At 42.2% G+C, this 21,060-nt stretch overlaps 2 protein-coding genes across 2 annotated transcripts in view; both read left to right on the top strand.

The window, feature by feature from the left end:
* LOC108133140 (uncharacterized) overlaps positions 1-9,183 on the top strand; it is a 48,550-nt gene extending 39,367 nt beyond the window's left edge. Inside the window, exons 8-14 of the mRNA XM_017252931.3 lie at positions 1,466-1,534; positions 2,498-2,607; positions 2,698-2,912; positions 3,814-3,952; positions 4,056-4,161; positions 4,246-4,408; positions 6,863-9,183. Of these exons, the coding sequence (XP_017108420.2) occupies positions 1,466-1,534; positions 2,498-2,607; positions 2,698-2,912; positions 3,814-3,952; positions 4,056-4,161; positions 4,246-4,408; positions 6,863-8,010 (1,950 nt within the window). The 3' untranslated portion in view covers positions 8,011-9,183. The remainder of the gene's footprint in view (positions 1-1,465; positions 1,535-2,497; positions 2,608-2,697; positions 2,913-3,813; positions 3,953-4,055; positions 4,162-4,245; positions 4,409-6,862) is intronic.
* A 6,368-nt stretch (positions 9,184-15,551) lies between these two features.
* Positions 15,552-16,487, top strand: LOC108132924 (uncharacterized). The gene has a single exon (XM_017252507.3). The coding sequence runs from the start codon at positions 15,692-15,694 to the stop codon at positions 16,265-16,267; it is 576 nt and encodes a 191-aa protein (XP_017107996.2). The 5' UTR covers positions 15,552-15,691; the 3' UTR covers positions 16,268-16,487.
* Positions 16,488-21,060: the final 4,573 nt, after the last annotated feature.

The following is a 21,060-nucleotide window of genomic DNA, read 5'->3' as shown; positions in this document are numbered from 1 at the left end:
GCCCCATAACCTGCTTTATTGGAATCATTCCGAGTCACTGTTGTGGAATTTTAAACTCTGATAAATCATTTCAAAATCCGGTCAAAAATTGTTAGACAATTGTGGCTAATGGCATTATCCCCGTAACAGGCGGAACCTGTCCATCGGAGTCCTTGGTGTTTGTTTTTCGCGGACTTGACAGTGGGCTCTGGCAAATTCCTCTGATCCGGAGCCGGAGTCGGTGCCGGGGCCAGGGCCAACCTAAGCTGCTGTCATCATTGAGTCGCTAAGCGGCTTACCATTGTTAGAATCGAGTTAATATTGTACGTGTAGCGGTCTCGGCCATTCATTCAGAAATCCGATGACAGCCGACCCCGAAGCAGCGGGGCAGGAGATAGCGGATATTGTCGCGTATAAACGGAAGTGCAAACATTCGCCACTACCCACTGCTTCCGGTTGGCCAGAGAATGGCAGGGGGAGGTAGCAGGCCCAATGCCGGAGTCGACTCACTCCAATTTGGTAGTGTCACTTGGTCGCTCATTAGATGTCCGAACAAGTCCGGCAGCCGGCGTCCAATTGTCTCTGACTCTCGGATTTAAACCATTCGCAACTTTGTCCTTCACTGCTGATATATTATGCACTGTGAAAAATACAAGGATATTTTTAATCTCTATGAATCTATGAATGAATCTATCTCTATGAATCTATCTCTATGAAGAAATTAAAAAAAAAGATTATGAAGGTAATTTTAATAGAATTCTTTTAAGATATTTTAGTTCTGTCTTCAATTATATTTATTTTGACAGACCCCTTTAAATGATCTTAATAATATATTTATTTGGCTTATACTACCTTCAATTTAAACTATAATTACTTATTAATTAACTATTTTTTTAACTAATATTTTATACATTTTATTTTATAGATCCCTAGTTTTCAAAGCTTTTATATGTGCATCTATGGGGTCTGTGTGCAGTGAAAGTTAGTTATACTATTCCCTTGTTGCTCCGACATTGTGTCTGCCCTACCATCTGTTCCGACTCCGCTTCCAGATTTCCCCGGACTGCCATACCCACTTACCCTGTCCCGTTCCACTTGCTCGCGTCCCAAGGCAACTGGCCAACTAAACTGTTTTCATTCCTAATGCGATTCTGTCGCATTTGTGTCTCGGTTCATGTCCCCGCTGACTGCCATACTATGTGTGTGTTTGCGAATAAGTGTGAGTGTGTGTGTGTATCTGTGAGTGTGTGCCCAAACTAATTAAATGGCGCTAAACACGGCGTCTGACTTCCTGCCAAGTGTGGGCCCAACTTCCAGTTGAAGAACTGAAGAGTACTGCAAGCGCCTTCCCCGCCTTGGCCTTGTGCATAAGAAGAAATTGTGCGGATTAAATGATTTCAATTTAAATTTGCAAAGTTTTTGCAGGACTTTCCAGTTGTGAGAATCTAATGGGAAATGTTTTATTTGTTTTTTTTCCTTTTTTCAGGTTGTAAGAGCCGCCAGTCCGGCTTTATTGCGGGTCATTGCATTGGGAGCCTTTTTCATTTACTGCACGGTGAGTAATCGACAAAATCAGTATCATTTAATGTTCAATAAACGGGTTTTCGGGCAAAGTCAATTGACTGCATGCACAATTCTTTGAACAATTTTAATTCCAATTGAGTGTCATAATCAATTTCATTTTCTCGACTCGGTTGCCGATTTAATTAAGGGCAATCGAAAATATAGATGCTAGACGGCTAGATGCATTCGATTTATTCACCAGCCGAATTTATGCATTTGGCCAATGGCAACAGGGACTGTGGCTCAATGTTATTACAGCCCAATGATGCGATGCTGCTTCCTGCCGGAGGAATTCAAACTCAAAATCAAAATTTGAAGCCATAAATTGCCTCACAATTTGCATTCAATGAAAAATGAGATGGAATACCGTTTTTGGTTTGGTTGTCAGTCCCGAACACTCAATCCTGAATCCTGTCGAGTCCTGAATACTGAGCGAACACGACTGTTTGATTCCGATTTCCATCAATTTCTACACACAATTTAATTTGATTGATTTATGGCCGGCACGGGATGAAAACTAATGGGATGCTGGCAAAATAAACAACTTTAAACGAGAGAGAGTGGAGAGTAGGAGGATATATATTTATATTATGGCAGATTTATTTAGTCGACTTGAGTATCACTTGACGAAGACACAATGGAAGGTCTAAAGGTCTGAGGAGGGTCTGTGTTGTCAGCAGACCATGATTTTTTTAATATTTGTGAGAGAGAGAATCAAAAATAGAAGAAGCAAATCCCCGAAACCATTCTATTGTCCTTGAATGCCTCAAATATTAATAGTGGCTTATTGTCGCCTATTTTTTGTTGTGCGGGAGATGTTTCATTGAACTCGCTTTTGGGAATTGATGACTTATTTGCTCTAGGGATTACAAAATATAATCCCTGGCAATTGCCTGGGGATTGTTTTATGAGGTCATCAACTGCAATATATTCTCAAAATGTATCCTTTTTCCAGAACATTGTGATGTATCCCAATCCGAACCTCTACACCTGCACTGCTCGCATTTGGCTTCGGGAAATTGGCTTTTCTCTCACCTACGGAGCCCTGATGTTGAAAACCTGGCGGTAAGTTAAGATTACAGACTCTGATTGATTGCCAGGATACTGAGAATATCCTGTGATATCATCCAATTGACACCCAATGCCACTTTACAGGATATCGGTGATATTCCGAGTTCGCTCTGCCAAGGCTGTGAAAATCACAGATGCCGCTCTGCTGAAGAGGCTGGGTATCATTTGTGGGGCCATCGGCACTTGCCTGTTGGTCAGGACACTCGTCTCGCCGCCGGACGTTGTCGTTGGCAGGACGGCCGACGACCTGAAGGCGTTCCTCTGCAAGACCGACTGGTGGGACTACACATTCACATCGAGTAAGTTCAAACACCTAAAGCAATATGCAAAAGGCCACTTAAAAGGCAACTCCCTCGTTGGCAACAAAACTGAAAATGTGAAAAACCTTGGTTACGTATACGCACTGTTGGCTGGCCAAATAAGAAATGGGGGAAAAATAGACAGAAAAGATGGATATTCAGAAAAATTGCAGCAAAAAGTGTTTCTTTGAGAAGAAACCAGTTTCAAATACAGTGGAATGGGTGTTCTATATCACTTTTTCTTTACAATATGCCATATTATTACACAAAAGGTTTTTTTTATGGATAAAATTTCTATCTGAGCTTTGATGCTAGCCCCACTGTATTTTTAAGCAAGTTCGTGCCATATGCTGCGTTTTGTACTATATTGAAGTGGGAACCTGCAAGTCTCATATTCCACTTAATTAAAAAAGTTCACTAGCGACTCGAGTGGCTTCTATCTGCATTTGCTCTTGTTCGTCCTTTTCCTAGGAGCATCTCACACGCGCAGAACAATTATCGCAAATTGTCGTTCCACTGCGTCCATCACGCATCACGCACTTTACAGCAGCAGATGCTAAATAACTTCATTTGACTTTGCTGCAGCACCCTTGGCGGAAATATTTTATAATTTCATACAAAAGTCTGCATGTCTTCAAACATTTTTCCCATATATGGTACATGGTATTTAACTCTCGAATTTCAGCATCAAAAAAGCGTCTCCTGGCAGCCATGCAAGTTTATTTTTTTTGTACAAATAAAGCCTTTTTTGTGGCTAATCATAATGTAATTACTTTTGTTGAGGAGCGGGGGCGTAGCTGCACCTCGGGTTTTGCTAATTAAACTTCAAAGTAAAGTCGAGCAGCCACCGAAATGCACAAAGGAACTAATACCGGGATTCCCCCGCCATCTCTTGTTGCAGTGGAGGTCCTGTTCCTCGCCTGGGGTGTTCGTTTGTGCATCATGGTGCGGAAAGCGCCGTCGGAGTTCAACGAAAGCCGCTTCATATCCATGGCCATCTATAATGAGTTCCTGCTCACGTGCTTCCTCAATGTGTCCATGTAAGTATGGCTTATTTAAATGAATACTAAATCAATTAAATTATACACTTTTTCCTATATAAAATCATGCAAAATAACCTCTTCTACCATTGCTTTAAATTAGGCTATTTTTGCAATCGCCTGCCAACCCGGACCTTCTGTACATTATTTTCTTTTGTCACACCCAACTAACCGTGACCCTGCTGCTGGCCCTCATTTTCGGCAGCAAGGTGAGTAACTGCCTCCACAAAAACACTTCAAGTCTGTGTCCTGGTCCTGACTAAGGGATCTTCCTCTTCTCCCCCAATGCTCAGGTATACATTGTACTGCGTAGCGGCAAGTCACATCAGGAGAACATCGGCCTGGGCACCAAGGCATCTGGGGCCAAATTCAATTTTCGCCCTCAGGTGCGAACCTTTGCGAATCCCAGTTCGGTGACCACTTCAACGGTCCCCGTGGCGGGCACTACGTCAGCAGGTGAGTGAAATAACGTGCAGTGTCCTGGCGGCGATAAAGGACAATTGCTCCATTTGTAGTAATGGTCCGGGGATATCGACATCTTATGACAAACGAGACAGTGTCCACTTGACAAATGATCTCTGAGGACGATGGTGGGCAGAAGGACCTACGATGCTCTATCTTTATAAAGACAAGTTGACTTTTATTTATGGCTTATTATTTGGCAAATTAAAAAATAAACGAGACAGGCGGCGTCACTAACATGCTTATCGCTGCTGTCTAGACATGAGCCATGGCTTCAAAACGGAAGGACTAGGGACTCGGGGCGCAGGACGAAGGATGGAGCGTATCTAGTTGACAGGCCAAGATGCTGATTTATGTTCTGATTTTGCTCTGGCTGGAGCTACTGCTTCAAAACAATCTCTGCTGTGGTTAACCCCCTGATTCATGTGTGTTTCTCGAATACACGTACGTCTCATGTCCTCGGAAGGAAGCAGCTACAAAGCGCAAACTTCCGCCAAGTTGCCGCCGACGCCATATTTGTTTATCGCTTCGCTGGCTTTGATGTATAAACAACTATGTGTACTCCCCGGGGGCTTTTTGAAGGTACATCCCACCCCACACCATCCGCCCACCTATCCGGCGCTGGGGTCAGGTGGCATCCCCATGGAAAATGGTACAATATTTGCCTTGCGGGAACTTTAAAGCTGTTAAGATTCTATAATTCAACTACAGGGAATTATTCAAACTCGTGACAGCCATGGCAACAGCCATCCAATCAAATTTGATTAGTAATTCCATCTGTAGCTCAACTCTAGGACTCTAGGTATCACAATTTCGGTTCAGAGATAATTGCACAAATTTTCAAAGTGGTGTTGGTGTGCAATTTGCTTTCCTGACCTGATATTCAGGCAACCACATGAAGTGGATTATTATCTTTCGCCGAACAATTCCTAGATGGACCAGAAAATAAAAAATGTAACACCAGAAGAATCATTTTGCAAGGATGTAATTTTCGGCATTAATGTTCGTGCTCGACCCGTTTGGTAGCTTCTCCCGGCCATTATCCTTGGGCCTATTGTTATCGCGATGTTTTCTATTCGCTGCCATGGACGAGGAGGCAGAGGGAAAAACCTTTTTTAATTTTCTGCGCCCCTAGAACTTTTATTGCAAGTGAGAGCGCCGACGACGCTTTATGTTTTAATGCTTTATGACCGAGCTCTTTTGGCCTCGATAGGCTTTCGTCAGTGGCGTTGGGAGCCTGGTTTTTATTTAATTTTTTATTACTCGTATTTCTATTTTTACACAAAAACGTAACGCATTTTTGTGGCTGCGTAAATTGTGCGTTAAATTTACATTTTTTTTTTGGATGTGCGTTCTGCTGCTGGCCGTGTTGGCTGCTCTTGTCTCGAATATCTTTTTTCTAGGCGAGTTTTTAAGCGGCTCTCAATTTGCATATTTAAATTGAACAATCACAAAGTAGCAAACACTCAAATGCCCACCAACACACTTACACTTACACACACATGCAGATTTGTATCTGTGTGGCGAATTTTAAATATTTTTGCGAGCGAAAAAAGGAATATTGTGTTGCATACTAAGAGGGGCACACATAATAAATTCAATTTTGGCCACTGTCGACTGCTCCATTCGCTTAATTTCCCAGCCATAAATCTAAATTCAACAACGGACAACCTACAGAAAAAAAAAAGGAAAAAAACGAAAAACATCGTCAAGCTTTTAATACACTTACCGGAAATACCAGCAGATATCCAAGCAGAAACCACATAGCATTTCCAGAGAATTTTCATTCTCAAAAGAAAGTGCTTAGCTTATCCTGTTCAGTGTGCGAATTGGCTTGTAAATTTATTTGTTTTTCTCCTTATTATTTGAAAGTTGATAACAAGGAGCTGTTTTGAGTGGACTTGGCTTAAATCATACCGACAGCTTTCAACTGAATTGAACGGCCATTTATCATTCCGGCCGAAGAACAGCAGCGGAAGTATCCAGTCAAAGCCACATTAGGGTCCTACCTCCATATCCCCATTTCCCGACCCATTTCCACAGACCTTACAAACATTACGCATTTAAATTTGAGGTCGCTTCTGGTTGGTTTTTTTTTGTTTTTGTGGGAGGTGTTTTTTGGGAGAGAGAGTGTGAAACTTTTGACACGGACGGGTAACTTTTTTAGTGCAAAAGTTGGCAGCGGAAAAACAGCAGCACTGTTTCTTTTTTTTGTTTTTATTCAGGCAGTGGAAGTGGCTCTTGGTTTCTGCAGAACAACTTTAACAAACAGATCCTATCACTCACGGGGGAAAGAAAGTACCTGCGAACGAAAGTCTATCTTCATTTATTTTGTTTGATTTTAATTATTCAAGAAACAATTTAGCGCTGACAAAGTTTTTAATAAAATTTGTTTCTCACTTAAAAAACTCTCCAATTCAATTTTGTTTTCATTTATTATTCGCTCAGAAAACAAGCTATCCGACCAGGAGGCCCTGGAGGAGATCCGTCAACTGAGCATGCAACTGCAACGCATCCAGGAGATGGCTCCGCCCAAAGGCGTGGCCGTGATGACCATTTCCAGCTTGCTGGATGGCCTGAAGACGCCCGGCGGCATGATGGTGGTTGCCGCAGCGGCAAGTGCCACCACACACGGACACTCGGCCGCCAACCGCCAGAGTGCCCTGCCCCTTTTGGCTTTAAACGCCGAGATGCAGAAATATAGTCAACAGAACAACAATGCCAATGGAAGAAGCGCAGTCGTTGGAGGCGGTCGGACAAGCATACCGACTATGGTCCTAGAGACTCCGCCCAGCTCCACGCCTCCGTCGACTGCCTTCGAGGAGCGGGCCGTGAACACCGAGCTCAGCGGGGATGATTTCCGGGAACAGCTCCTGCGGCGGACGGCCGACGGGCACATCATCTGCAGCCGGTGCCTGGACGCGTCCAAGGAGCACTACTACTGCTGTCCGCCGCGCAGCGCCTGCGACCATTTGGGGTCCCCGCAGCAGGAGGGCAGCCTCAGCTTCGCCAACATCAAGCTGGACTGCATGTGCTCCCAGTCGGAGGACCTCGACCAGCCAGATCAGGTCCAGCAGGTGCAGCGCCGGCCCACCGTCCGCTCGGCGGCCACCAACACTCCACCCACCAGCTGCAAGCGGTCGGCCCGGAATCTCCTTGAGACGGAGCTCAGCATCTCGTATCAAATTTGTGATAATTGTAGAAGTAAGTACAAGCTAACCGGCCGCCGGCGGAGTGGCAGCTACTCGCAGGCCCAGTCCCAGCCCCTGTCCCAGGAGCAGCCAGCTCCGGGTCAAGGCCAGTCGCGCAGCAGCGAGATCCTGGACCACGTGGAGGTTCAGGTGGAGTCCCGGACCAAGGCAGCGCACTCCACCGACGACATCGTTCTCTACTCTGCCAGTGCTGAAAAGAGCGAAGATCCGCAAGGCAAGGAAACCGAGAGCCAGGGTGGTGCCCCATCCCTGGGCAATGTGTCCAATGCCTCCAACAATTCCACAAGCGGAGGCAGTGGGGGCACCACGCGACCCAAGAGGCCGGATAAGCTAGTCTTGGATCTGAACGACCGATCCAAGTACACAAAAGAGGTTTCCGTTTAGAAGTTTAAAGGATAACATGAATTTTTGCCAGGATTGTTGAGATTGTTTAGGGGAAAGTTTCGTTGATTTTATCACGACTAAACTCACAGGATATAGAGTTTATTTCATATTGATATTAGAAAGTCTTGACTTTCTTCAGAAAAAACTTAAACTAAACAACCTTAACAATGACTGGATGCAATCAGAAAAGTTTTAAAATTTGCTTAGGAGGCGTTAAATTATCAAAGACTTTATATAATTATATTTGTACATTTATTTAGATAATTGATTGGTTTAGCTAAAATTGTAGCCATAAGCACTAGAGCACTAAAACACGCGATTTCAACGAACCTGTGCCGATGTGATTTGCATTGCTAAGCAAAATGATTTTCAACTATAATGAGCCCCAGAATGTTGTTAATATATTGAATTTGGCAAGCAAACACCACACTTCACAACATACAAACACACAAATTTTGTTGAAAGTCATGTGTTTTAGATGGAATTTAATTACATTTACATTTCGTGTATGTACATAATTAAATCTAAATTGCTTACTAATTGAAAATCGCAGCGCATCATTTGCAATGAAAATGTTTTTGAGTATACTCATAATGATAGTGGTAAAATGCATTTGCTGTTAAATATATATTATATATATATACTTGTTAAGTCATATTTAAGTGCCGATCTATTGAAAATGGAATCCCAACCACAAAACACACATACACGCGCAGACATCCTGACACACTCTGTTTATAATGCCCACTTTGTAAAATAGTTAATAAAAGTTGATGTGAACTGTAAAATACACATATCTCCTTATAAACTCACACAATACCTTCCAACTAAATATATATATGAATGAGTATATAGTGAATAAATCAAATTTAGCTCTAATTATACTTACAATTAAATACTAATTAGCTGTCGTACATTTGGCTGCAATATTACAAATACTTCAACATCGATTCAATGCTAACAATTGCCCACCCCGTCGCTAAACTAAACAAAAAAAACTAATAGGAACAATCGAAGGGAATTATATTTGCAGATTCTGTGTTGTCGCTTGGAAAATGACCAGATAATTGCATGTATTATGTACTGTAGTTAAGCGTTGATGTTATTGAGTTGGAAATAGTCATACATTAAATGTGTGGCAAGAGCGTTTGTTTTAAAAGCAATCCAATAAATGGCGAAAACTACTGAATGTAAACTACAGATGCAATCGGGTTTTTTATTTGCTTTGCGGAGTGGATTAGATTTTAGATCAGAGTGCTGAGAAAAAAGTTCATTAAGTATACGCAGCGTGGTACATGCACTTCCGGTGAGTATCCATTTATCTATCTTTGTATTTGTTTGTTATGTTGGGAGATGGTATGTGTTTTGCCGACTTCTCCCCCCAAGTAGATGAAAAGTGTTGGCGCCTTTTTGCGCTTTATGAGCACGTTATGGTTTTTATCTTTATGGACATGCCTGCTGTCTTGTGACCCTTTTTGTCATTTATGTCTACCATTTTAGGAATGCCTTTTCAACTCAAACACACACACGCACTGTTTTTTAGGAGACGTTAATTTAAATGTTTTACGGTCCTCTTGCCATTGCCGCTTCATCGGATGTTGTTTTGTTTGGCCTTCTCTGGCTCTGTTTTCGTATCTCTTTATTTTTGTTTTGTTTTGTTTTTCATATTCTGTTTGTGTATCAAATTAAACCTAAGCAGCCAGGCAGACAGACAACTTTAGTGTTATCAGCCGCTCAAAGGACATCCAGGATATGCGTATGTGCGTGCATTGAATTTTAAGCACTTGGCCGGGAAAAGTGAAAATTCATTTGGTGGCGCACGTTTTCCGAGTTTTCTTTAAATTGAATTTCAATCATTACACCCCAACAGATATTCCCTGAATAAATATAAAATATTTATAAACCTGTACATACCTACATATTTATTTAATACTGCCTGGGAGTAATTTACAAACGAATTTCTTCTTGGTTTGAGCTCCAACACGTGACAACATTAATTAAACTTTCAACATATGCGTCAGCCACATGCCACATGATTCAGAGGGCGTGGAGTGGAATGGAGGCTGATGGAAATCAAGCCAGGATGCCACCGAAAAACCTGCCGACATAAGCACAATTTCCGCCCGTGGCACTGTCGCCGGGAAACGACTTTTATTTTTATGAACTTTCAAAGTGTCGGCATTTATTGGTGCATTTTAAAATCAGAAAAAGTCCCCGCCCGACTTGTTTCAGATTTACACTCGTTTTTCCCTTTTTATTCAATTGTTCAGCCAAAACATGGGAATGAGAGAATATATTGGTTCAATTATTAAAAGCGATTTAAGAAAATACCATGGAAATATGTCGAAATAAATAACCCTTAAACGAGCGATTAAATAGCAGATTTTAATTGAGGATTTAAAGGGAAATGACAAGAAATGGAAGGAATTAAACTTGTTTTCTTTTCTTGAATATGTGTTGAGTGTAAAACTTTGAAACTAGGCTATTTTCAAACTACTTATAATCCAGTTAAAGAGTAGGATAATTTCCTAAGCTAGTCGACCTATCACCCATAAGGTAAAATAACTTTAAAAACACTTCGATGCTCGATTTCTATTCCTATAAAATTTCATTAAATTGAATGTCCTAAGGCCTCTCGTACGGGAGCATTAAAATCATTTAATTAAACGCCTGTTGCAGAAGCCCAGACACCGAAAAGTCGAAGGTAAAAACGCCTTCCTAACTGGGTCATAAATTTCAAAGCAAAATGAGTGACGGGAGCCGGGCTCAGTATTCTGGGAAAAACGGTGCCGTGAGGGGAATGAGGTCGTTTTCCAAACAAAGAAAATGGCACTTACCAGAAAACACAAATAGGTTTTTTTCCATTTTGGCCCCAAAAAAGACGGCTGGGTGGCAATTGCAAAATCTTTAAAAGTGGCTGCTCCCAATGCTTTGGTCTTTGATGGCCAAGTGTCCCTGGTCTACGATTTCTTTTCTTTCCATCTCTTAATTACGGCAATAAATGCCAATGGCAATTTCTTTGGCATTAAATAAGAACATGTTAACGACTTGCCAAGCCTTACAAAAAAAAAAAAGGAAAAATGCCAACGAATAAAAAAGAACAGAAACACACATGCCTCAAAAACAAAACCAAACAAAGTGGCTGGTGCCGGAGCTAGATCTGGTGCTGAAGCCAGAGTCATCCTCGATAGAGTAACATCCTGCTGGCAAGGACAACGACTGTTGGCTCACGTGCGTTTGGGCGTGGAGCCAATTAAAATTAAAGGAACCTCCTGGGGGTGAGCATGTGAGTGGTGGGTGTGAATGAGTGTTTTTGTTAGCTGGAAACCAATAAAATAAAATTGCCCAACACCCTATTAACAGCAGCTGCTTCAGTGCCAAAAAAAAGAGGAAACAAAAAACATTAAAGAAACAAAATAGGGCTTAATGTTTGTACTTGTTTTCCTTCAACAGTTACAACATGTTGGCCAAAAAACTCACACTTTGTCAAGGGCATTTGAGAGAAAGCTTTCCAGTGACACATCGTAATTGAAATTCCTGACAGCTTAATTATATTTCCAAAAATTGTTCACCTCTGCGAACTAGTGTCCTCAATTTGTTGATGTATTTAGTTTCAGTTTATTGACACTGAATTTAAAATCTCAATTTGTGGCAAAGGTGACTTAAGGCCCATCGAAAAGCCTATTTGTAGACATGGAATACTGGACTTAATTGCTTTTCATTGTTCGTCCACTCTTCAGTTAGTCAATGTTCAAATATAAAATTTCATTTCCTGAGAAGTGCTCTGGTGGATATGTTTTGCATATGTACCTTAAATGTTTTGGCAAAATATTTCGAGGCTAAAAAGATTGTGAGCTTGTGAAAACATTTTGCATTTCAGATGGAAAACACGGTCAAAACTGTTGAAATAAAGAACACTACTCCGACTACTGTCAGCCACCTATTCAATGCAAATGGACTTTCTACGGACATTGAATTTTATGCCCCAGCTAGATATCAAGTGGGGAAACTTTCTATGGTTGCAATATGCTCTCCGACACTTGAGGCACGCACTGACAGACACCCACACAACGCACTGGCTATGCCACACCAGACCATTCCACAATTGCATTGCAGAGCACACGTGAATTGCATTAGAAAGTTGCCAGAACATAAACTAAATCTGCCTCCAGAGCAAAGATCCCAGTCGCACGGCTGACAGGACTGGAAACCGAAGGCGAAAAAGGACATTTGCATTAGGGGCGGTCTCGTGCTCATGAGCAAAATATAAAAACTTTAACTAATTTTTAAAATTTAATAACATTTAAGTTTTGCACTTTGCACTTGAACAACAAAATCGAAACAAATTGTGCATGCCAGGTAATCAGATTTATTTCGAGTCCTGCAGATAAACATGCAGATGTTTGAAAAACACTCCCAGTGAAGCACCCACCTCTAGGGAAAATACAGATATTCCTTGGGTCCTTGGAGCCCGGCCCGAATGGCGCAGAACATTCGGCTTTAGTTCCTGGCTCTTACTTACGTTTACGTTTTGGACGTGGCTGACGTGTCAGTTACAAGAAGCAATTGTGCAAATGTGTCGGTTACCATTTTTGGGATGAGATGTGCGATAAGCGCCAAATGCTCGAATTGCGCACAAAGTCCTGGCTGCAGGATGCGCGTGGCATGGCAAAGGACTCAGCATGTGAGCGTGTATGTATGCATGCAAGATTGAGATTGAGATAAAATGTAGAAACTTTGCTGACATCCAAAACAAAAGGAAAGAAATGCCAAAGAGACAAATGCTGTGCGAATAGTGTGTGTCCTGGCCATGCCAATCAGAACGAACTGAGCCTGGGGGCCTCAGGCAATCAGACGAATTGAGAGAATCCTGCTTATTGACTTATCCGATTCGTTTCGGATTTCATCATCAAGGAGCTGCTCGTGCTCCTGCTCGAGCATCAATTAAATTTATAATCATTGCAGATATTAAATGAAGAGCTGCATTCGAGTGCTCTGAGCTCAAAGGTTGTTTCAGCCAATTTAAAATTAATGACAGAGTCAAAGCGGGGCAATGGAGTGGCAATTACTGGCTTGTTTACCTTTGAGGACGCCGCTCATCCTGAGACCTTTTGGTGCAAGTAGTTTGGCTTTTACTACACTTCTACATTACGGCCATCATGAGTATGAGGCCAAAAGTATGCAACTTACGTCATTAAATTAAGTCACTTCCACTGCGTATACTTAATTTTTTGTCATGCGGTGCTCCGTGGTGCTTTTATGGCCACCAAGCTAATAGACGTAAAAAAAAAGAAGGAAAACAAAGCCAAATAGCCCAGCTTGATATTACAATTTTAGCCACAAAACACACAAAAGACGAATCTCCAACAAAGAGGCCTACTCAAGCACTGAATCCTGGGCGAGTGTGTGTGTATGTTACTATCCAACATCCGCACTACAATTCGTAGCCACTTCCGGTTCCGTAGAGCCACAGCTTTTCAAACCCACCGAGCATGTGAACATTTTTGCTGCCGTGTTTTATGTTTTATGTTTGATGTTGCGCCGCATTTAACAATAAAAACGTGAAACGTTTGCAATGAAACGTTGCAAAAGCGGTAATAAAGCAACCAAACAAGCCAACACACGAGCATGCTTGAAATTATGCAGTGAGAAAAAAGAGGTGTACAAAAAAGACTGTAAGTCTTACCTATTATTATCGAAGCCCCAATGAAAAAAGTCACAAAAAATCTCAGTGCACACGTGCGTGCTTTGGCTGATTTTACCTAATTGCTGCACTCAAGAACAATACAGGTGTTAGGCCAAGCGCAAGCGAGCCAGATACCAATCGACAACAGAGCTAACAGACGGGTTGAGGGATGGGGGAGGACTGCAGTTTTGTTGGTAATGTTTAAGCCAATGACCATTAGCGCTTAGATGGCTCGAATTAAATTGAATGTGCAAACGGTTGGCAGACAGGAGAAAAGACCATGATCGAGACAATGAAACACATTTAAGGCATTAATTGCCCCAAAGACATGAGCAAAGCAACAATGCCAAATTAATTGTGAAGCATGGGTTTATGCGGGGGATTTAGACTAAAAAGATATTTATAAACCGTTGACACACTTCTTGAGACATTCAGGCTCAAAACATTGTTCAAGTTTTTGCAATTCTCCGATCAACATATTCCCAAACCTTGCATGCATAAACCCCAATCGATGTCCTTAACACATCCGATGCTCTCGAGCCCAACGAGCCCTGAAATTAATTGAGAGTGCCATCATAAACATGCCAAACGAGAAAATTTTAATTAATTCCCTCAATTGCACGAGCCCAGGCCACAAACGACATTCGTTCATTTGGATACAAGTAGTGGTACGAGAATGAATACGAATACGAGGATACGATTACGAATTCATTAAGGGGCCATGTGTCTTAGGTGATTTGTGACAGGCTGCCATTTTGGTCTTCAGCGCACTTAATCAATGGAGGATTACTCAGCCGGGCTGTGAAGCCTGTCCAGATGAATTTTGTCTGGAAAATTAGCAGAAAACAACCAGGACGAAGCCATGGAAATGTTGAAACCGGGAAAGTATCAGGCCATAAGTTATGCTTAACTATTCGTCTATTTTCTTGAAACTAATTGCTTTGAAAACTGCAAAGATGCCACTTAACACAGTACTTTGCGCTATAACTCCTTGCCTAATGCCCCCGATGTTCCGGATTTTTCCGCTTTGCCCGCAACACTCCGCAACAGTTGCAGTTGCAATTGCCAGCGCGGCTAAATTAAATGGCTGACAAAGTGAGCAGAATCAGCAACCCGCATCCCGCATCCTGTATCCTCCATCCCAAGACAGAGTTTTCTATTTTTTTTTTTTTTGTCACCAATTGCACTGAAACCGTTGAGAAAAGAAGCGCAAGGACATCGGGGACGTGAAAGTAAAAAGTGGAATGGAAAGTGCCAAATGGCAACTGCGAAAAGTTGAAAGCGGGCGGTGAAAGTTTGTCATAAATCAGAATATTTTAAAAGTGTTTGCCATGACAGAGCCAGAGTAACAGAAAAAGTGAACTGTGGCAGTCATAAGCCAAGATTATGGCTGGCAACTTGTTACCATGTCGAACAGAAACAGTGACAATATGGCACAAAAAAACTGTATATATATCTTCTACACCCTTCAGCTGACAAAGTAGAAACATTCAAATAAAATTAACCTTAATACGAAAATCGACAAAGTTTACTCTATTCATAACCGTCAAGCGCTGGCGAAATGGATTTTCCTTGACAAATATTTGAACATTTCAGCTTGGAAAATTATAAGGAAATCAAGGTAATTTCAAAAAGGTTATATACACAACTTAGGCGCCTAGATGATCCTAGTTAGCTGAACGTATTTCATCGAGATCCTTGCCCAGATTTCCTCCGCAAATACCAATTTAAATTCAAATGCAGCCTTAAAACTTATCACACCGGATGGTCAGTGATTTGCATTTTCTATGTCTAAGATGTAATCGGACTTGTCCGGAATCCGGATAGTTTTCAGAGCCGCAGAGCAGAGCAGGCGGTGATGCAAATATTCTCAACTCTCAAATAAAAGCAAACAAATTGACAGCCAGACGACAAACGAGCTGCAAAACTTTGATTGACGTTTCAATTAAATTATAGCCAAAGTCATTGCTATTTCATTTTCTGCGGCTGACGGGTATGTTTCGAGTGCAGAAAGTTTTGTTAGCCGAGTACCAGGAGATTTACGAGCCGGTTCTGGTGGAGAATCCCTTTACCATGGTGGACAGTCGGGGCGTGGGACTGCGTCAATACCACATTGGTCTCACCTGCAATCGGCTGCTTTTCGGCTGCGACATTTTCCGCAAGTGCGGAGATAAAGCGGACTTTCTGAGCTATGGTGTGGATCCTGAGATCGAATGCTTCGATTTGGTTAGCATGTTTCCACTGCAGTTTCTGCGCTTCCATTTCTACCGCAAGAACAAGCGGAGCCTTATGATGCTAAGTGTGATCCAACCGGTGGACAGATGCCCTATCCCGACAGCCAATCCAATGATCTTCGAGTTCGGTGGCGGTGGCTACACGAAGCACTTCTGGTACACCTGGCGTGAACGGGTTTCTGCCATCCGGTTTTCGCAGCCGCGTTACGGTCAGATTACAGGCGCCTCTCCTTTCTCCAGTACGGACATCCAGTTGGATGATGAGCCCACAGTGGCCCAGGTCCATCCGCCGCCCAGGACTCCGTCGGTGTTCAGTAAATGCCACGCTGGTGTCTGAGAAGTTGGGGAAAGTCTAAGTAGCTTTTGCGTTGAAACTTTTAATAATTCGTCCACAACTTTCATTTCGGCCAACCGACTGTTTATTTATTTATATTAAAAGGAAATCACTCTGGCCACCTTGAAAAGGGATATTTTTAGACAGAACACTTGAATCCTTTTAAGATAGTTCTAAAAAAAAGTTTAGAAGCTGGTACCCTGTAGTTATATATTTAATATTTTAATCATTTTATTTAAATGATTATAAAAATAACCACACCATTAATACCTATGATTCTTTAAAATATTTTTCTTATTTTTCTTCGTGAGAAAACAAACACTTGCCATCTCAGAGTATTTACATTCGAGGTTTCCGCAGCTGTGACTCTGCTCTGATTTTTGTTATTGTTTAAGTCTATTTTTGTTGGTTAATGCAATCAGCCCAAAAGGGCCGAAATCCAGCCTCAGAAAGTGATCTAGCCCCTGGTTTTGGCGGCTTGTCCGCTTTGCTGTTTATTTGGGGAATGGCGATGGGCCCAGAATGGGGAAAGAGAGTGAAAGAATTGGGAGCCGGAGGCAAAGGAATGTGGTATTGATGTGCCCAGGGTTTTGGGCTATTTTTCCAACTCTCCACTTTCCGGTGGCGTTGGCCCCTCACCGTGGGCTTCGGTTGCCATTTCCACGGACAAGTTAACCAACAAAGTTTTCAATTTGCCGACAAACTTAAGCCGCAACCACAGAATTTTCGGGGGATCGGAAGTGGGCCTGGTCATGTCTGTCTCTGGCTGAGCGTGCAGCTGACACCAAAAATCAATTGCAATGAAATGCTTGGCAAATAAAAACAACAACCGGCCAGTCGACGAATAAAATAGAGAAGCAAACCAACAACGCCGAAAAAAAAGAAAGGACCAAACAACAAGTCGTCATTGGCCGTATTTGGTTTAGGGCATTTAATGGTCAAAGTTTTTCAACTTGTCTGTAATTTATTTGATTTGCTTTTGGCTTGTGGGGATGTGGGCTGTGGGGAGTCGCGTTGTCCCGCTTGGCTTTTGATAAATTACAATTTATTTAATGAAATGTACGAAGCGCCGAGAGGCGCATTAATCATACGCCATGTGGTACGCCCAAACAAATACACACACAGACACACACTGCCACATAGCTGCCATGGAATTACGGGAATTTAAAATTTGTTACCGCTTTAAACCCCTTTCATTTCCTAAAAATTCATTTCCCCGAGCGTATTCGGCGGTTTTTCCACACAAAATCCGTTTTCATGGCAACGCGGCATTGCGAAAAGTTAATTAAAGGCCATGGGGCCTACGGTGGCAAGTCAATAAAAAGCATTTGTAGCACCCCATACAGGCTCATAAACATTAAGCATTGTCGGTGGAGCTTCGTTTTGAACTTTATTTTTTTATTAATTTTTAATACACCTGCTTGTGCTGGCAATTAAGCGAGGACCTGTTCAATTTCATTTAATTAGCCATTAAGGCGCTTAAAAGGGGACAACCTTGACGCTCCCTGGTCCTTGACGGCCGAACTGGCAATGTGGTAGATATTCAAAATGGAAATAGCTCCAAGAATTTTCCGTCAGGCTTTAAGTCTGCCTTCGCCTGCATTCTGGACATTTTTGCTTTGTTATTTATTTTAATTTTTCGTTTTTTGTTTTACATTTTATTTTGATGAGTTCAAAGCTTCTAAGCAGCCACATCAAAGTACCCAGCGCGTAATTGCTTCTCAAAAATTTGAATTTTTGGAGAAAGCCTGCAATTGGCCGAAAGAAAAATTTCAATTTAAGCGCCTCGCCAACGAAATTCATTGACAGCATCGATAAGTAGATGGTACATATTTTGCACGGGCCCACACTGCGTATACGCAATTTTGATGAGGGTTCTGTGTTTATTTGGCTATATATGTATGTACGTGAAGGATGGGCTATATTTCATTAGCACAGCCATCAGACACACAAGCAAATACACCCACATATGTGGATATCTGGCATTTTATCCGAACTTTAAGCGCTGCGTTTACGGCGGATTTAAAGTGAGAGCTCCGGTGCTCCGGGTGCAGCTTAAGCTGACAGTGATGAATGAGTTTCATATTTATTGAATACCGGCGGATGCCTCTCCAGTGTCGCCGCCGGTCTGTCTCCGTGAGTCGGCATATATGCAAATTACAAAAGCTTAATAGCCAAAGCTGAATATCTACGCATAAATCGAATTTTTACACTCGGGGAGTCTTTAGCAAACAGTCGGGATTTCCAGGGAATTCTTATTTAATTTTATATGAATATTTTTAATCAGAATTGTGCCTTTGTCCTTCATCCATTTATATTATTAAACCGAAATTGATTTCAGATTACATATTGACTTTAATATTTCAATTAACTTAATAACCACGCTCGATTACCTCAGATCGAAATGCGCCTGAAATAACGTTTATAAAATAGTTGCAAAGGCATACAAGTTCAAGAGTTAACTAACCCATTTAGAAGTTTTCTTGGCCAGTCGGTTGGAAAAATTGAAACTACCTGGAGCCCAGGAATTTTTTCTACACGGTCCACGTGTCTTGGGCTAATTGAATTTGATTTTTGCTTGCCGGTAGCTTGAAGTTTCAAACGAATAGGAACGTGCCGGGCATGTCGAGAGGTCGGCAACAACAGCGACCGCAAAGATGTTGGCCCAAGGACTTAACCCCAGGGCTGGCGTTCGAGGCTGATTTTTTGCGCTTTGTTTGTTTGCTTCGCAGCTTGGCTTTTATGTGGTTGCACTCGCAGAACGGTTGAAAATAAACAGAGGCGCCCCGAAAGTGCGGCAGGAACTTATTAAGCAAACAGTTTGCGGCACTGGATGGCGTCAGAGGGGAAGAGTCCTATGAAAAATCGCAGTTTCCTAGATGCTCGTATTTGCTTTTGTGAAAAAGCGACTGCCGCGAAGTGAGTAAAAGCTGTTAATGTTTATGATAGAGATGACAGTGGATCCTTTCGTTTTATCCCCACTCACACAGCCAAGCACACACAGGGGCACAAGCAGGTATAGTGTTGCCAGGACACAGACACATTCCTCAAATTTATTGCATACTTTGCAGGGCGTGCATTAGCGTGGCAACTCGTCACGTCACGAATCTCCCTCTAAAAACGGGGAAAAACGAAAAAAAGAATATACATATACAAGTATAGAGATATAGAGAGAGTGGGGGAAAAAAGAATCGTTGAGAAAGCCAAGAGAATCTAAGCGAGAACGTGACTTGGCGCCAGCATTGTGGCAGGAGATCCTGATGAGGGTGCTCCTGATGATGCCCACACATCAAGCCAAATGGCTGAGTCATTAAAATTTAACCAAATAGCCGACTTTGTTGAAAGAGTTCTCCACAGCAATCATCGCACAATATATATGTATGATAGATGTGAACTATGATTGATGTGAAAATAAACCAGAATCCCCGAAAATTAATTAGTTTCAATTATAAGCTTCAATTCAGCTTCCAGCGATTTTGCGGTTTAAATCAAAATGTCAGCACTGAGGGGATTTATATTAATTAAAATCAAATCCTTTTCAACAAATCCCACTTTTTCCCATCGTATGGCACACTCTATAAAACTAAAGACTCATTAGTCTCGGACTTCTAGGACATATTGACCAATTGCTAGAAACTATTAAGCGAAGGATAAAGTCCAGAAAGAGAGAGGAATTTTCCGGCTCATTGAACGACTCTAAGTGCCTGGTCCGCACTGGTCTGAAAATTGCCCAACTTGAAAATGCAATCGGATGCAAATCTCTGAACGAAATGGAAGCCACACCTGGCCAATGAACACACATTCCCCCGCCCATCTGCTGCGGGCCAAATAAACAAATACAGGTCAAACGGGTGGAAGTTAGGAGCCTATTAAAATGCAAAACTTCAGACGTTGTGCTGTTTGGGCGCAAATCTTTGGTCGCTTTCCGGTCTACTGGCCCATTAAGTCGATCTCGGAGGCAACTCGGAAGCCCGGGGAAAGCTGGGCATCTAGGACTGAACTGGTCACCAGGCTGCACTGTAAGTCCAAGATAAACTACCAACGACTGGAGAGCCCTCTCGTCCTCTCCGGCACATGTTGGTATTTTCGATTCCCAGAATTGCATCCTCTTGGATGCCATACTACGCACACATTTTTCTTCACAATGTGTTTGCAGTTGATGTTGCCCACTAAATGCCGACCAATCTGGATTCCGGGGAAGGCTTAGAAGGCACAAGGAGAAATAATTAAAGAGTCAGCCTAACTTATGGGGTTCAAGGGCAATAAAGTACATAAAGAAACTTCTAACAAAAATTTGATTTAAAGTCACTCTTTTCTGAAGGACTTTTTTTAAGATATTAATTCCTAGGGAAGGTAGTTTTTTTCCAATGTATATGGATTGTGTGTGTGATTGGTTGACCTCCGGATGCGAAATCGTAAATGTTAATGGCTGCACGGATTTAATGTCCTAGGTTTTGGCTTGACTTTCGTTTATCCAAAAGGTTTGGGACTCAATCGACATACACCAGGCAGGCAGGCACAAGGAAAATGTTCGTTAATGCTCGCCTGGGATTTGGGACTTGGAGACCGGAGACCTGGGCCTGGGATTTGAATTCAAAGCAAGACGATGGGGTTGAGAGCTTTTGTTCGCCCCTCGTCCAGTTGCAGCTGGCGGGTTGCCCCGAAGCCACTCGCCCATTTGCCTACTCTGAGCTCAACCCCAAAGGGGAAGATAATCAAACTTGAATTAGGATTTATGCCCCAACGATTGCAGTTTATTTGTCTTTCTTGTCGGAGATTTGGCCGAGATTTACAAG

Source organism: Drosophila bipectinata, chromosome 2R, assembly GCF_030179905.1.
Source record: "Drosophila bipectinata strain 14024-0381.07 chromosome 2R, DbipHiC1v2, whole genome shotgun sequence".
NCBI lineage: Eukaryota > Metazoa > Arthropoda > Insecta > Diptera > Drosophilidae > Drosophila > Drosophila bipectinata.
The sequence above is the reverse complement of the archived record's forward strand: the minus strand, read 5'-3'. Positions and strand labels throughout refer to the sequence as shown.

Coding starts and splice junctions, on each gene's coding strand:
- LOC108132924 (XM_017252507.3), top strand. CDS start 15,692: ATGTTTCGAGTGCAGAAAGTTTTGTTAGCCGAGTACCAGGAGATTTAC.